Raw genomic sequence first — 15602 nt, 5'->3', positions numbered from 1 at the left:
TCACAAACAATGCCGCTGTGCCAATTGTTGTCAACTGGCTTGAGAATGGTGTCACAAAGTCGAAAGAGGTAGCTGTTGGAGAAACTGTACGACAAGAACTTGCTTTTGAAGATGGTGATTTGAAGAAATCGTTGAAATTCACAGCAAAGAGAAAAGACAATGAGGAAGTTGTTTTGTTGAATGGTGCTAGCGATGTATCATTGGCAGTAACGAGGGACAAGATAGCTGCGTCTGTAGTGGCAAGCAACTATCCGATGTATGTTGTTGCTGATTTCGTCAACAATGCCGCTGTGCCTATTGTTGTCAACTGGCTTGAGAATGGTGTGAAGAAGTCGAAAGAGGTAGCTTTTGGAGAAACTGTACGACAAGAACTTGCTTTTGGTGATGGTGATTTGAAGAAATCGGTGAAATTCACCGCAAAGAGAAAAGACAATGACGAAGTTGTTTTGTTGAATGGTGCTAGCAATGTTTCATTGGCAGTAACGAGGGACAAGATAGCTGCGTCTGTAGTGGCAAGCAACTATCCGATGTATGTTGTTGCTGATTTCGTTAACAATGCCGCTGTGCCAATTGTTGTCAACTGGCTTGAGAATGGTGTCACAAAGTCTAAGGAGGTAGCTGTTGGAGAAACTGTACGACAAGAACTTGCTTTTGAAGATGGTGATTTGAAGAAAACGGTGAAATTCACAGCAAAGAGAAAAGACAATGATGAAGTTGTTTTGTTGAATGGTGCTAGCGATGTATCATTGGCAGTAACGAGGGACAAGATAGCTGCGTCTGTAGTGGCAAGCAACTATCCGATGTATGTTGTTGCTGATTTCGTTAACAATGCTGCTGTGCCAATTGTTGTCGACTGGATTGAGAATGGTGTTGCAAAGTCGAAAGAGGTAGCTTTTGGAGAAACTGTACGACAAGAACTTGCTTTTGGAGATGGTGATTTGAAGAAATCGGTAAAATTCACAGCAAAGAGAAAAGACAATGATGAAGTTGTTTTGTTGAATGGTGCTAGCGATGTATCATTGGCAGTAACGAGGGACAAGATAGCTGCGTCTGTAGTGGCAAGCAACTATCCGATGTATGTTGTTGCTGATTTCGTTAACAATGCTGCTGTGCCAATTGTTGTCGACTGGATTGAGAATGGTGTCGCAAAGTCGAAAGAGGTAGCTTTTGGAGAAACTGTACGACAAGAACTTGCTTTTGGAGATGGTGATTTGAAAAAATCGGTAAAATTCACAGCAAAGAGAAAAGACAATGATGAAGTTGTTTTGTTGAATGGTGCTAGCGATGTATCATTGGCAGTAACGAGGGACAAGATAGCTGCTTCTGTAGTGGCAAGCAACTATCCGATGTATGTTGTTGCTGATTTCGTTAACAATGCTGCTGTGCCAATTGTTGTCGACTGGATTGAGAATGGTGTCGCAAAGTCGAAAGAGGTAGCTTTTGGAGAAACTGTACGACAAGAACTTGCTTTTGGAGATGGTGATTTGAAGAAATCGGTAAAATTCACAGCAAAGAGAAAAGACAATGATGAAGTTGTTTTGTTGAATGGTGCTAGCGATGTATCATTGGCAGTAACGAGGGACAAGATAGCTGCGTCTGTAGTGGCAAGCAACTATCCGATGTATGTTGTTGCTGATTTCGTTAACAATGCTGCTGTGCCAATTGTTGTCAACTGGCTTGAGAATGGATTCGCAAAGTCAAAAGAGGTAGCTGTTGGAGAAACTGTACGACAAGAACTTGCTTTTGAAGATGGTGATTTGAAGAAATCGGTGAAATTCACAGCAAAGAGAAAAGACAATAATGAAGTTGTTTTATTGAATGGTGATAGCGATGTATCATTGGCAGTAACGAGGGACAAGATAGCGGCGTTTGTAGTGGCAGGCAAATATAGGATGTATGTTGTTGCTGATTTCGTTAACAATGCCGCTGTGCCAATTGTTGTCAACTGGCTTGAGAATGGTGTCACAAAGTCGAAAGAGGTAGCTGTTGGAGAAACTGTACGACAAGAACTTGCTTTTGAAGATAGTGATTTGAAAAAAACTGTGAAATTCACAGCAAAGAGAAAAGACAATGATGAAGTTGTTTTGTTGAATGGTGCTAGCGATGTATCATTGGCAGTAACGAGGGACAAGAAAGCTGCGTCTGTAGTGGCAAGCAACTATCCGATGTATGTTGTTGCTGATTTCGTTAACAATGCTGCTGTGCCAATTGTTGTCAACTGGCTTGAGAATGGATTCGCAAAGTCAAAAGAGGTAGCTGTTGGAGAAACTGTACGACAAGAACTTGCTTTTGAAGATGGTGATTTGAAGAAATCGGTGAAATTCACAGCAAAGAGAAAAGACAATAATGAAGTTGTTTTATTGAATGGTGATAGCGATGTATCATTGGCAGTAACGAGGGACAAGATAGCGGCGTTTGTAGTGGCAGGCAAATATAGGATGTATGTTGTTGCTGATTTCGTTAACAATGCCGCTGTGCCAATTGTTGTCAACTGGCTTGAGAATGGTGTCACAAAGTCGAAAGAGGTAGCTGTTGGAGAAACTGTACGACAAGAACTTGCTTTTGAAGATAGTGATTTGAAAAAAACTGTGAAATTCACAGCAAAGAGAAAAGACAATGATGAAGTTGTTTTGTTGAATGGTGCTAGCGATGTATCATTGGCAGTAACGAGGGACAAGAAAGCTGCGTCTGTAGTGGCAAGCAACTATCCGATGTATGTTGTTGCTGATTTCGTTAACAATGCCGCTGTGCCAATTGTTGTCAACTGGCTTGAAAACGGTGTCGAAAAGCAGTTGAAGTTAGATTCTGGACAGCAGTCTTTAGTTGAAGCTGTTTCTATCGATGGGAGAGCGCAGAAAACATTGAAGTTTTTTGTTAAGCCTTTCGCTTTTGGTGATGTAGTTTTTTTAAACGGTTCAAGTGACATTATTCTTCCCTATGAGCGGTTAGGAAATAAAGTTTTGGTAGAAGTGACAAATCTCCCGCTTTTTATAGTTGCCGATTTTGCCAACAATGCAGATGATGAAGTTGGGATCCTTTGGGCTGAAAATGGTGTGGCTAAGAGGTTGATTGTTCCTGGAAAGAGCTCTTCTCATTTAGAAATCGTTTTTGATAGTTTTGTTGCCAGCTCTCCTGTGCAGTTTACTGGTATCAGTATGCGATCGAAAGAACCGGTATATCTGAATGGTATTTCGTCCGTCACCCTGAGTCCGGCTTTCTCAAAGTCTTTAAAGGAAGTTATTATCACTAACATTCCCAAGACTTTGAACTTGAAAATAGTAAACAATGCCTCTGGTCCAGTTATGTTTTTATGGGCTTTTGAGGGCACACCTGTGGCGGTCAAACTGAATCGAGATGGAGTCGAACAAAGAAGTTTAGTATTTGACGGGTCTGAATCGCAAAACTCTATCGAAATTGCTGCAAAAAGAGCCGATTTTGACTTTTATGTAGATGTTAATCGTCAAGAAAAACTCGTGTTGACTCCAAAGAAAGAAGGTAACAACGTCACTGTCATTGCCACTGACCGTTATATAATTTTGCCATGGTTTTCTAAGCCGTTGCAAGGATCTGAAACCCTAAAATATTTGATTGTTGAGCTATTCACTAAGGTTAATGGACCATTCCGTCTCTTATTATCTCATGCTGGACAAGATAAGACCGTTAACATTGGAATTGGTGATCAGAAAAAACTTGCTTATATTTTTCAAGGGCCTGATTCAGATAAACCAGTTTTTTTCACTGGCGAGAGAACTGAATTGGACTTTCCAGTTAAACTGAACTATAAAGACATAATTCAATTGACACCCACAGAACTGAAAACCGTTAACGAAGTCATTGTTTCTGATGAACGGTTGATATACGCATGGTCACTTGATGCTCCAGCTCCATTGGCATCAGATGAAGCCTACAGAGATCCTGTTTTCAAATACATTATGATTGACGTCGTCAATGAGGCTTCAGGTCCAGTGGCAGTTCTCGTGCAAGAAGGTGCCTTTAAAAAGACAGTTGATGTAACCAAAGGTAAATCTACACAGCTAACATTCGTGTTAAAAAATGCCGGCTCAGCAGGTGCTTTGAAGCTTACTGGAAAAAGAACAGACGTGGATTCTCTTGTTTCGTTAAATGGTAGGTTGGAATGGGTATATATACCTCGAAAAGAGAAGGTAATTGAGCGCCTTGTTGTTAGGGATCCAGAGAGGTATATAACAATTGATTTCGTCAACAATGCAAATGGTCCGATTTCTGTAAGATTTCAGTTTAAAGGGAAAGCAACCTCATTTCAAATGGGATACAGAGAGTCTCGAATAAAGCAGCTTACTTTCAGTAGCAATGATGACACAAAGGAGGTTGTCTTTAAAGCAGCTAGAAGCGATATAGGAACACCTGTGCAGCTGAATAAACTTGAGAGTGTTTCATTCAAACCCGAAGCACGTAGGCATTCAAAAAGAGTAGATGCAACAGACGCGCAAAGGTTCTTCGTTGTCGAGCTGGTAAATAATGCAAATGGGCCAGTGATCTTTTCATGGATGCAAGATGAGAAGGAAGTCTCTTACAAAGTAGCTGTTGGTAAAACGCGCCAGGAGACTGCTGTTGTTTCACTGTTGCCAGTGAATGATCGTCTTCAGGTCAAAGGGAAGAGGGAAGACATTGGTTCTTTTGTGACTGTAAATGATGCTATGTATTTCGAGGCTATCCCGTCATATGAGAAAACGGTCAACAGAATCATTGCTAGAGATGCGGCTTCTGGCCTAAAACTCGGTTTCCTTGATGTTACATTTAGAAATGACGCTCCAGGCCCTATTGAAATATCTTGGAATGAGGGAGGCGTTGCGAAAACAGCAAAAATTGGAAGGAGGCAAGCTTTTCGACGGCCGTTTTACAAAGAAGGAGACCAAGCAAAAGTTCCTATAACGTTTTTGTCAAAATTTATTGATCTTCCTGGCCTTGTTTTTCTCAATAATTTGGCGTCTGTATCATTAACTCCATCCCAGGACAGTTCTAAAAAAAGCTATATTGTGGCAACGTCACCTCATATCGATCTATTTTTCACCAATAGAGCCTCCGATAGGGCTACTATTGGATGGCGAGATTTGGAAGGACGCAAAGAATATCCTATTAGACAGGCAGCTACCGCCCATCAGCTTGTCTTTTTTGATAAATTTGGAGGAGCGATCGAATTGACTGGCAATGTCTCCGCGGCTTCTGCAAAGAATGTTGCGCTATTGAATGGAGAAAGTGTTTTGAGGATTGTCCACAACCCAAACGTTGTTTCGCAAGATGTGGAGATTACAGTCGGTAAGCAAGGATTTCGTTTAATGCATTTGATATTTACACTGATAATGTTTTTGAAATGATAAACAGATGGGCTCATCCCACTTTTTGCCTCTAACGACTTTCGCTATCATCAAGTTAATGTAAAAATCTTTTTTCGTATTTCATGACATGGAAGATTTTCTACAGGATTTTCTAATGACAATTAAATAATTTTCACATTCTTTCTGAAAATAAACTTGTATTAATCTTATCTTCTGTTACAATAGCTTTGTGAATCACAAACTGAAATAGACGGAAAACGTTGAGCAAATCTGTACTATCCTCGAATTGACCCTTATAAAACTGATTATGAATTGTTTTTCGTAGCCCAAAACATACCCATATAGAAATAATTCAACAAGACAAACCAAGAAATCTTTACAGAAAATCAAGATGTTTTTTCAATCAATATTCTTTTATTTTTACTGAACATAATATTTTTTAACATTGTAATAGCATCGATGAAATTTACTCATTCTGTTTAACGCTAGCTAGAATTTAAAAAGGCAAGAATTTTCCTTATGTGGATCCAAGGTTGGAAAGTAATTTAACCCAATTAACACATTTTGAAAAATTGTGCTTGGCAAATTTTAAACAGCTTTAGTACGTTGCTTGGTGTTACGGAGCTTGTTTCTGCTATATAATCTAAATGTTTCCATTGCTTCTTTAGGACCAAGCTATAATTACTTTGGTGTGGACGTTAGAAACAAGATGGAGCGAGATATCGTAGTGCTTTGCCGTTATAATGGAAATATAATTATGGTGCCAGTAGGAGCTAAGTCTGCAGCTAAGTCGCTTCTAGAGTTCAAGCAGAAGACTGAAATTGTGGCAATTGGCAACGCGGTTGACAATTTTGCAACTGTTTTCCTGAATAACGAAAGGGCGATTACTTACGAGTCAACGATAACAAGGAATTATCACGATATTGTGATAACTAAAGGTAGTGTATCGATCAATCGATTTACTGACCTGTTGACCTTTTTATCATATTTGGAACATTTCTTTGTCTATTATCGAGCTACAAGAATCATAGAGTTAAGCAACCTTTTAATTTTTCTAGGTTTTCAAACTTCTTGTTATTTTTATTTCTAGATAAGGTTTACGAGCTTCAAGTCGTTTTAATAAATCATCTAAATTTCGACTGCTTATTGAAAATGGATTTTAACAGCAAAAAGATGGATATGGTTGTGTCTAGCCGTGCTAGACTAACAAAAACTTTCCAGTACACCATTCCTGACACACCAGTAATATTTTGGGCGTACAAAAATCTAGCAGATCTAACAGTTCTGGTGAATGGAAGAAAAAGTGTCATCTACAGTCACACAACGGCAGGAAAAAGAGTGTTTACGGTGGAACTCAACCGAGGTACGTTTTTGCCTATCAGCTTGAATTGGAATTAAGTCATATGTCTGAAGGTTTACATGACGCAACACCTTTTATGAAAAAAAGTCGACGATAACATCGTGGTGCATTTAAAAATTCCATTGATTTTACACATAAAAAACCCTACCCTATAACAGACATTATATTGACAGGCTTCTCAGTGTCTTTAGAAAATTATTCAGAATACCATACGAAATTGAAAATTGGTTAGAAAATGTTGGGATTTGTACACAACCACAAGTGCTTGAATGAAATGTAAATGTAGCATATCTAGGTAGAATTGCCTGTAAAACTTTCTTTGCTAAATAGCTTGTTTACATAGTGTACAAGCCTCTTATTCTCAAACTTTATGTGCCTCGTTTTCAAGCAGAATACTACATTGGAATCGAGGGCTATAATAACCAGAACGATGATGCAATAATAACATGGAAGTCTCTTGGAAAGGATCAAAGCATTCGGCTAAGCCCCGGTAAATCCGAGAAGCGTATGATCCCTGTTACAGCGCAAGATTCTGTGACCCAGGTGTATTTCTCAGCTTACAGTGTCATTAGCAACAAGCCGTTACTTATAAATGAAAAACTGAGGATTTCATTCAGTCCTGCTGCAAGAAAACTTTACCATTTCGTTAAGATAGACGGTGAGTCTTATTTTTAGAACATAATTCTTTCTGCTTTTCTGGTATTTGATGGCATTTGCAAAGAAAAATGACCTGCCACCTTCTTCAAATTAACTAATTCCAACCATAACAACAGCAACAACGACATCAACAACATTATAACGAAGATGGCTCAGTTGTTAAAGCCACTGACTACAGACCCAAGGGTTCGTTGTTAGAGTCCCTGGCATGACCAAACTTTCACCCAGAGTGAGGAGAGTCGCCGGCTCTCTATAATTCCAGGCATAGGAATCACGAGGTGTGGTCACATCGAGAGGAAGGACCAGGACACTGCTCGATAAGCATAAGCATCTCAGTGTCCAATAACTATTTTTCGGATGCTAGGTACAAACAAACAGACATAAAATTATAACGACATTTATGGCAGTAGCAACAAGTATCTAGTTACTTTAAGTAACAGTCACGTAAAGGACGGTCCTAGTCAAACTCAACCCGTAACCATATCATTCTTGTTCAAAATGAAGAAGGTTACAATTGGGCCGACTGACAGAATTTTTCCCGGTAAGCATAGCTCGAGCTTGGCCTATCCAGTCTACGTCTCTGAATTAAGAAAAAGTAGTGTTTGTTTAAATCTATTAAAGATGCGTCTTGTATTTTGATCCACGAGCAGTGGTGTTCCTTCGAGGTACTTAGTCGATTTTCTTGCATTTTGCATTAAATGATTGAATTATCTAAAGTGCCATATTTAAAGCATTCCAAAAAATATGACATTGACAAATCTACAAGCGAAGCGGTTTCCGTGAATTGTAGAAAATGAAAGACGAGGGAAAATGCAAAAAAGCACGACTATTTGACAGTCACAGAAAGGTCTTGATTTTCTGAAGGTCTTCATTTTCTTACTTCATTTCTGATGTTTAAGTTATTCGTTCTCCTTTTTACTTATAAGCCAGTGAAAGGATTGACCATGGCAAATGAGCTATATTACTTCTCCTTTTCATAGCATTATCATATACACTTGTGAATATTCATGACTATATTTTAAAGAAAAATGAAGAAAATTTGTATTATGCTAATCACAACTTCCTGCTTTATTATGAAAATTAAGTATTGATCGTCACCAAGGGCCGAGATAGCGGGGGAGGCTAGGGGGCTTTAGCACCCCTCTCCTTACAAATTTTTCAAAGATACACTGATTTGCAAAGGGTTAATATGAGAACCTCTATGTTCTATCCCCCCTTCCCCCCACCCCCACCCCCTCCCGACATCCCGAAAAGTCTCGGCCCTTGATCGTTACGATTTCCATACATCTGATTTAGCTAGTTGTAATGGATAATCCTGTGTCTATGTTTTAGCTTACGATCCAAATGTATTATATGTTACTGTTGATGTCCGAAACCGCATAAGAGATGTGGCAACGATCTATTGGAAGCAGGATTTCGTCCCCAAGAAGTACTACTGTGCTGCTTTGTCTCGATGTACTATTTCATTCAAGATGTTTAACCACTCTAAAGCCCCCATCGACTTTAAAGCAGTTTCAAGGGAAACCGGCCTGATGCTGCTACTTAATAATCAAGTCTCGATGCCTGTTACGCCGGAGCATCATCGGCACATCGTTCGTATGACAATTAATTACCCTGGTAGGTAAAATCCCACAAGAATGCATTTCTCACTAGAAATCGTTCTTTTTTAAATGTCAGATTTTCACAATGTTAATCTTGTAGAATTTACAAATTGATTGTATGGTTGCTTTGAATTTTTAGCCAACCATGGGCTCTTTTTAATATTTCATGTTCTGGCATTTTTCATCAGAATTATAAAAAAAAATTTTTGGGGTGAATTTAAAGTAGACTTATATTTAATTTAGGCTTAAAAAAATCATTTAAAGTTTTCTGGTTCCAAAAATGTGCAAATACCAATACAGAAATGTGCATAAGTTTCTCAAGGAGAAAAATTGTCTGATAATTATTCATCCCATCAGTGATTGTCTAAAACAGGTCTCTATCAACAAATTTTTTAAACTCATTAAAATCGTTGGGGAGCCCATCTTTCACTCTACCTATTTGCTGTAAGGTTTATTTCTCGAAAATTATTGTACGTCTATATAAATTTTGCTCGACAAATTACTATTTTTCTAATTTTTCTCATTTTTTATCAAAAATGCTTTCTTCGTCATATCATTTTTTGTCCTCGTCATATCATTCTTTGTCCTCGTCATATCATTCTTTGTCCTCGTCATATCATTTTTTGTCCTTGTCATATCATTCTTTGTCCTTTGTCCTCGTTCTTTGTCCTCGTCGTATCATTCTTTGTCCTTGTCATATCATTCTTTGTCCTTGTCATATCATTCTTTGTCCTCGTCATATCATTTTTCGTCCTTGTCATATCATTCTTTGTCCTCGTCATATCATTTTTTTCCCCGTCATATCATTTTTTGTCCTTGTCATATCATTCTTTGTCCTCGTCATATCATTCTTTGTCCCCGTCATATCATTCTTTGTCCTCGTCATATCATTTTTTGTCCTTGTCATATCATTCTTTGTCCTCGTCATATCATTCTTCTCTCGTCATATCATTCTTTGTCCTCGTCATATCATTCTTTGTCCTCGTCGTAACATTCTTTGTCCTCGTCATATCATTCTTTGTCCTCGTCATATCATTCTTTGTCCTCGTCAAATCATTCTTTGTCCTCGTCGTAACATTCTTTGTCCTCGTCATATCATTTTTTGTCCTTGTCATATCATTCTTTGTCCTCGTCATATCATTCTTTGTCCTCGTCGTAACATTCTTTGTCCTCGTCATATCATTTTTTGTCCTCGTCATATCATTCTTTGTCCTCGTCATATCATTCTTTGTCCTCGTCATATAATTTTTTTGTCCTTGTCATATCATTCTTTGTCCTCGTCATATCATTCTTTCTCCTCGTCGTAACATTGTTTGTCCTCGTCATATCATTCTTTGTCCTCGTCATATCATTCTTTGTCCTCGTCGTAACATTCTTTGTCCTCGTCATATCATTCTTTGTCCTCGTCATATCATTCTTTGTCCTCGTCGTAACATTCTTTGCCCTCGTCATATCATTCTTTGTCCTCGTCATATCATTTTTTGTCCTTGTCATATCATTCTTTGTCCTCGTCATATCATTCTTTGTCCTCGTCGTAACATTCTTTGCCCTCGTCATATCATTCTTTGTCCTCGTCATATCATTTTTTGTCCTTGTCGTATCATTCTTTGTCCTTGTCATATCATTCTTTGTCCTCGTCATATCATTTCTTGTCCTTGTCATATCATTCTTTGTCCTCGTCATATCATTCTTTGTCCTCGTCATATAATTTGTTTGTCCTTGTCATATCATTCTTTGTCCTCGTCATATCATTCTTTGTCCTCGTCGTAACATTGTTTGTCCTCGTCATATCATTCTTTGTCCTCGTCATATCATTTTTTGTCCTTGTCATATCATTCTTTGTCCTCGTCATATCATTTTTTGTACTTGTCATATCATTCTTTGTCCTCGTCATATCATTCTTTGTCCTCGTCATATCATTCTTTGTCCTCGTCATATCATTCTTTGTCCTCGTCGTAACATTCTTTGTCCTCGTCATATCATTTTTTGTCCTTGTCATATCATTCTTTGTCCTCGTCGTATCATTCTTTGTCCACGTCATATCATTCTTTGTCCTCGTCATATCATTCTTTGTCCTCGTCGTATCATTCTTTGTCCACGTCATATCATTCTTTGTCCTCGTCGTATCATTCTTTGTCCTCGTCATATCACTTTTTGCTGTCATTTTATAAGCTGATAGATTGGTTAGCTTGATAGATAAATGTCGTGAAAAAATTTTAAAATTATGAATTCTTTTTCCAATGAATTCAGTCACTTTCTCCCATTTTTCTCCTATTTATACGTTGGTCTTTTTGACCAGGGAGGTGGCCATCTTGTAGCTAAATTACAAATTGTTGTACGTCGCATTTTCTACGTTAAAGAGAAAAACAAACTTCGTACGTGGGTAAGAAATTCTTACAAAGTTTGAGTATTCTTTATTAGCTTAAGTTTTAACGGCTGATGAGTTACACCCGATTCGTTGTAATGTCTCTAACTCGTTGTACAATTGCGTTTTTATGTTCTGTCAATCTTGTGGCTAAAACAGCTGTTTGGCATTGTTTTGCAATATTAATGACTGCTATCTTATTCTTTGCAGAACGGGATACAGAAAATCGCTATGTTGTCATTCAAGCAGCAAGCATTGACAAGGAAGAGTACACTCTTGAATACGAGTACAACGATAAAAAACATTCACTTCCACTTTCAGCGTTTTCCCAAAAACGCAGAGAGATTCTCATGAAGAGGCTTGGAAAGAAAGTCACTACGATTAAATTTACAGCTTACTACACCAAAACACGTAAACCTGCGTCAGTTAATGGGTTATCCTCGTTTACTCATCAGGGAACAACTTTCAGAAGTCGATTACTACTGCTTGTCGGACCACCAGGTACAAATATAACTTGAGGCGCCGTTTCCTTCTTCACCATATTTTTTATATTGGCAAATAACATATGCTCAATCGGACTTTTTTCATATTTCATTTCTGTCTATATTCTGAAGCAATCCAAATGTTCCTAAATATGCATAAACTTTGTAATATGTTTTACTTTATACGATCTTTACGCAGATTTAGTTTCCTTTCTAGTCAATAAGTTTATTTTTCTTATTTTCATCTTGATTTTAAGGGTAGAAATTGGCGAATGCAAACGTCTGATGCTATGAAACCAATCTGTATTGTAATGAATAAGAATATAATTGTTGCCATCTCCAAAATTGTTTTGTTTTTATAGCTTAAGAGATAAAATCAAAGAGAAAGGGTAAAGAACCGTTTCGCTAAAATTATTGTGCATCAGAAGCTAGAAATAACTTTTGCAGTTGAACATTTTACCATTGAAACATTTTGTCTTTTTTATATAATCATTTTCTTATCAATTTTTGCAGATATCGGCCAAACAGCGTTAATAGGTAATGAAGCTTTCAATTCTATTTTTGATTCTATTCAATTCTATTCAGATTTTTAGAGGATGCATGGCTACATCATCAAGTTTTCTTTCATTCTTATAATTCTTGCTATTATTAAAGGGCTTCTCATTTGCATGGTATTCTTCAGCAAAAATCCTACCCAAAAAAGGAATGGTAGAAGAATTAACCCTCCAACCTTATGAATTTATATCACTGAATCTGTAAACTTTTGATGGACGTTTTAACTCACGGATATCTAACAAGAGATGTGGATATATGCGTAAAGGATTATCGTGTTGCTCTGCACAGTTCTACATACTGTCCTTATATTTTACAGCTGCTGATTGTCCAGTGAAGAAAGTCGACATTTTGTTTCTCTTGGATAATTCTGGCACACTGGAGTACGCATTTAAGCTTGCCAGAAAGTTTGTTAAGAAAATCCTGGGCCTATTTCAACTCGAGTATGGTGGAACCCGTGCTAGTGTCATCACAATCGGCGGGTCAAGGTATACTAATTTAGCGATACGATTTTCAGACTATTATGAAAATGATGCATTCAATACTGCTATAGACAACATAGGCATCGCTAGCGGAAAAACAAGAATCGATTTGGCTCTCAAAATTGCTGTCAAAGAAGCCTTTTTGGTAAGAAATGGTGCGCGGCCAAATGTTCCAAAACTGATATTTTTTGTATCAGATGGAAGACAAGAACCAAAAGTTATAAATGGCAGATACGTCAATTTTTTCTCGCTAACACGCCCACTGAGCAGTATTACACCGAACATTGTCAGTATAGCGATACGTGGAATACATCCTGTTGATATAGGAGTTCTACAGATAATCTCAAAAAACCTGGACAACGTCTATAGTCCTGGAAAACTTGACATAATATTGTCCGATATTTTTGCAAGACATTCATTTAACAAATATTGCACTGCGATGCAACCAAGCTTAGGTATTAAATGACACTTTTTATTTAAATTAATAACAATTGTGTAGCAGAAAAGGTTAACATGCGAGCTAATTATTTTAGCAAAGCAACATAACTGCACTCGTTAAAGTTTGATGAGTTCCTAGAAGATCGGCCATTTTCCATGTATGACACTTTCCTGATCTATTTTTAAGTATGACGTTGACGTGAATCTTCCATATGGATAAATTTTCTCAAACATTTGTCAGAAATATCGAAATTCATCATTCATATTGCAAGTTTTGTATAGAAAAATAAGGAGATGACATTATTGAATACAGTATCAAACAGCTGTATCAATTTTAATATTCCCCACAAAAAGGGCCTAAGGCTGCGTTCACACTGCAGCGAAAAAGAGAAGCGAACAGAAGCGAACGGAATAACATGCTGTGAGCGAAAAATCGCGAATCAAACAGTTTTGCAGGGTGAAGTTTGATGACGCAGTGGCTAATTTAAAACAAAAATAATGACCTCATCTGAAAGTTGATTTCTTAAATATTCTTTACGATTTTTGGTTCACGAAACAAAAAGAGGCAAGACCTGATTTTCATGAATATTTGCTTTTATCTGGTGAATATCATAATTTGGTGCCGCAGTTAAGGAATGACGAGGCTATTTCAGATTCATAACATAGTCATCTACGTTTGGTTTGTTATTGTAATCAGAAATAAATTTATATTGGTGGGGGGATGTCCATAATTTTGCTTTCCATATAAAGTACAGTTGGCAATTACTGGGGGCTACCCTCTTCCCCAAATATGAAGGCATGAACTTTCATACTGGTCTGGATGAAGACCAGCATCGCCAGACTATCCCCAGTTACTAATCGGTTGTATGGCAACGATATAATCAACGTCCATTGCTGTTATTCCTTTCCGTTCGCAGCGATCAAATACATTAGAAGTCATCTTGTCGCTCCGTGTCGCTATCGCTCTGTCTTGATGTGAACAGGCGTATTGTTTCAGTCAAACTATTTTAACGCTAATTCGCTCATTCGCTTCAATACGCTATTTCGCTCACAGTGTGTACGCAGCCTAATCCTCGTAGCAAAAATGTTTAGCAATTTTTCCAATTACGTAATGCGAAAATATAGGAAACAGGAATGTTCACCATTTCTTAATCTGTAGTTTTAATAAATGGTTAATCTTTTGAGTAAGGTGCGTCTCTCTTGTCTACTGTTTTTGGTATTTTTGCAACGCTTAGCTCAAAATAATTACCTTTTTTATTAGAGGGGAGTATTTTTATAAATTAATTATTTCTCGAATATGGTTATTTGGTTACTGTTTGTTAGTTGTGCTGGGGAGAAACGGGGTTTGCAATGGAATATCATTTGTGAGACCATGCTTTCTTTCGTGTTGTTTTTCTCTTTGACTAACTTATACTTTATGGAACCTATTCTTTACGTTTGGCAATGTTTCTGATATTTTATCAGGGTCGTTGTGGGTAGTGCCTCCATAAAATGCCTTTAACCATCCATCGAGCAGCGTGTTCTTTTCAAACCAGCGAGTCCTTGCCACTAAAAAATTGCCGGCCAACTGCCGTACATGTCTCAAAATCGATGACAAATACCGCTATTTCGAGTCTGAGGAAAATCTGATACAAATTCTTTTCCCGCACATGCTGATAAGGTATAAAGTAATTACTGATAGTGAGCGGCAGGTGTAACAGGAGATTTTAAATGTCGCTCACCTCAGTGGTGGGAAAACGACACTGAAAATGAAGGCAAAATTTTTGAACCGCTTACATAGGATCTTGATCTTCATCAAATGATCTCTGAACCAACTCATTTTATGGGCCAATCAATTTCTTGTACGGACGTTACTTTGACAGACAAACCAAATTCATTTCTTGAGACCGGTGTTCCCCCTACCCTTCGTGAACAATGTTACCATCAAATATTCCATGGCAAATAAGCTATAAATAATCTAGGCCCTCCCCCCTATACTCGTAGGATTTGATTTTAAGATCGTGCTAATGTAACTGCAGTTAGAGGAAGTATCGAAATGTTTCGTTGGCGTGAAACTCTGGATAAATTCAGATGTCCTAATCAGCAAGTCAGTCTTTTAAATGAAGTCTTACTGAATACTTTTAGCAACTTTATTCACGGCAACAAGTTCATGACAGTACTATACACTATTCACGGCAGGCCCTTTGATAACAAAGGATATCAAAAATGTTATTCGTAAAAAGAATCGAGCATACAAATCCTTTATTAGAAATGGTCAGCCACACGAGAGACTTGAAGGAACCCAACGCATGGTTTCTTAATAGAGAATGCAAAGCACAACTATTCTATGAAAATTAGTCAAACCCTTTCG

The 15602-nt window shown here is 37.8% G+C and overlaps 1 protein-coding gene across 1 annotated transcript in view; it reads left to right on the top strand.

Moving 5' to 3' along the window:
• LOC135696557 (uncharacterized) overlaps positions 1-14632 on the top strand; it is a 70868-nt gene extending 56236 nt beyond the window's left edge. Inside the window, exons 23-30 of the mRNA XM_065215985.2 lie at positions 342-5295; positions 5984-6253; positions 6406-6678; positions 7067-7333; positions 8665-8949; positions 11509-11799; positions 12294-12317; positions 12652-14632. Of these exons, the coding sequence (XP_065072057.2) occupies positions 342-5295; positions 5984-6253; positions 6406-6678; positions 7067-7333; positions 8665-8949; positions 11509-11799; positions 12294-12317; positions 12652-13280 (6993 nt within the window). The 3' untranslated portion in view covers positions 13281-14632. The remainder of the gene's footprint in view (positions 1-341; positions 5296-5983; positions 6254-6405; positions 6679-7066; positions 7334-8664; positions 8950-11508; positions 11800-12293; positions 12318-12651) is intronic.
• Positions 14633-15602: the final 970 nt, after the last annotated feature.

Source organism: Rhopilema esculentum, chromosome 14 (genome assembly GCF_057945365.1).
Source record: "Rhopilema esculentum isolate cy_ngs chromosome 14, ASM5794536v1, whole genome shotgun sequence".
In the NCBI taxonomy this organism is placed as follows: domain Eukaryota; kingdom Metazoa; phylum Cnidaria; class Scyphozoa; order Rhizostomeae; family Rhizostomatidae; genus Rhopilema; species Rhopilema esculentum.
This window is presented reverse-complemented; position numbering and strand designations above follow the sequence as displayed.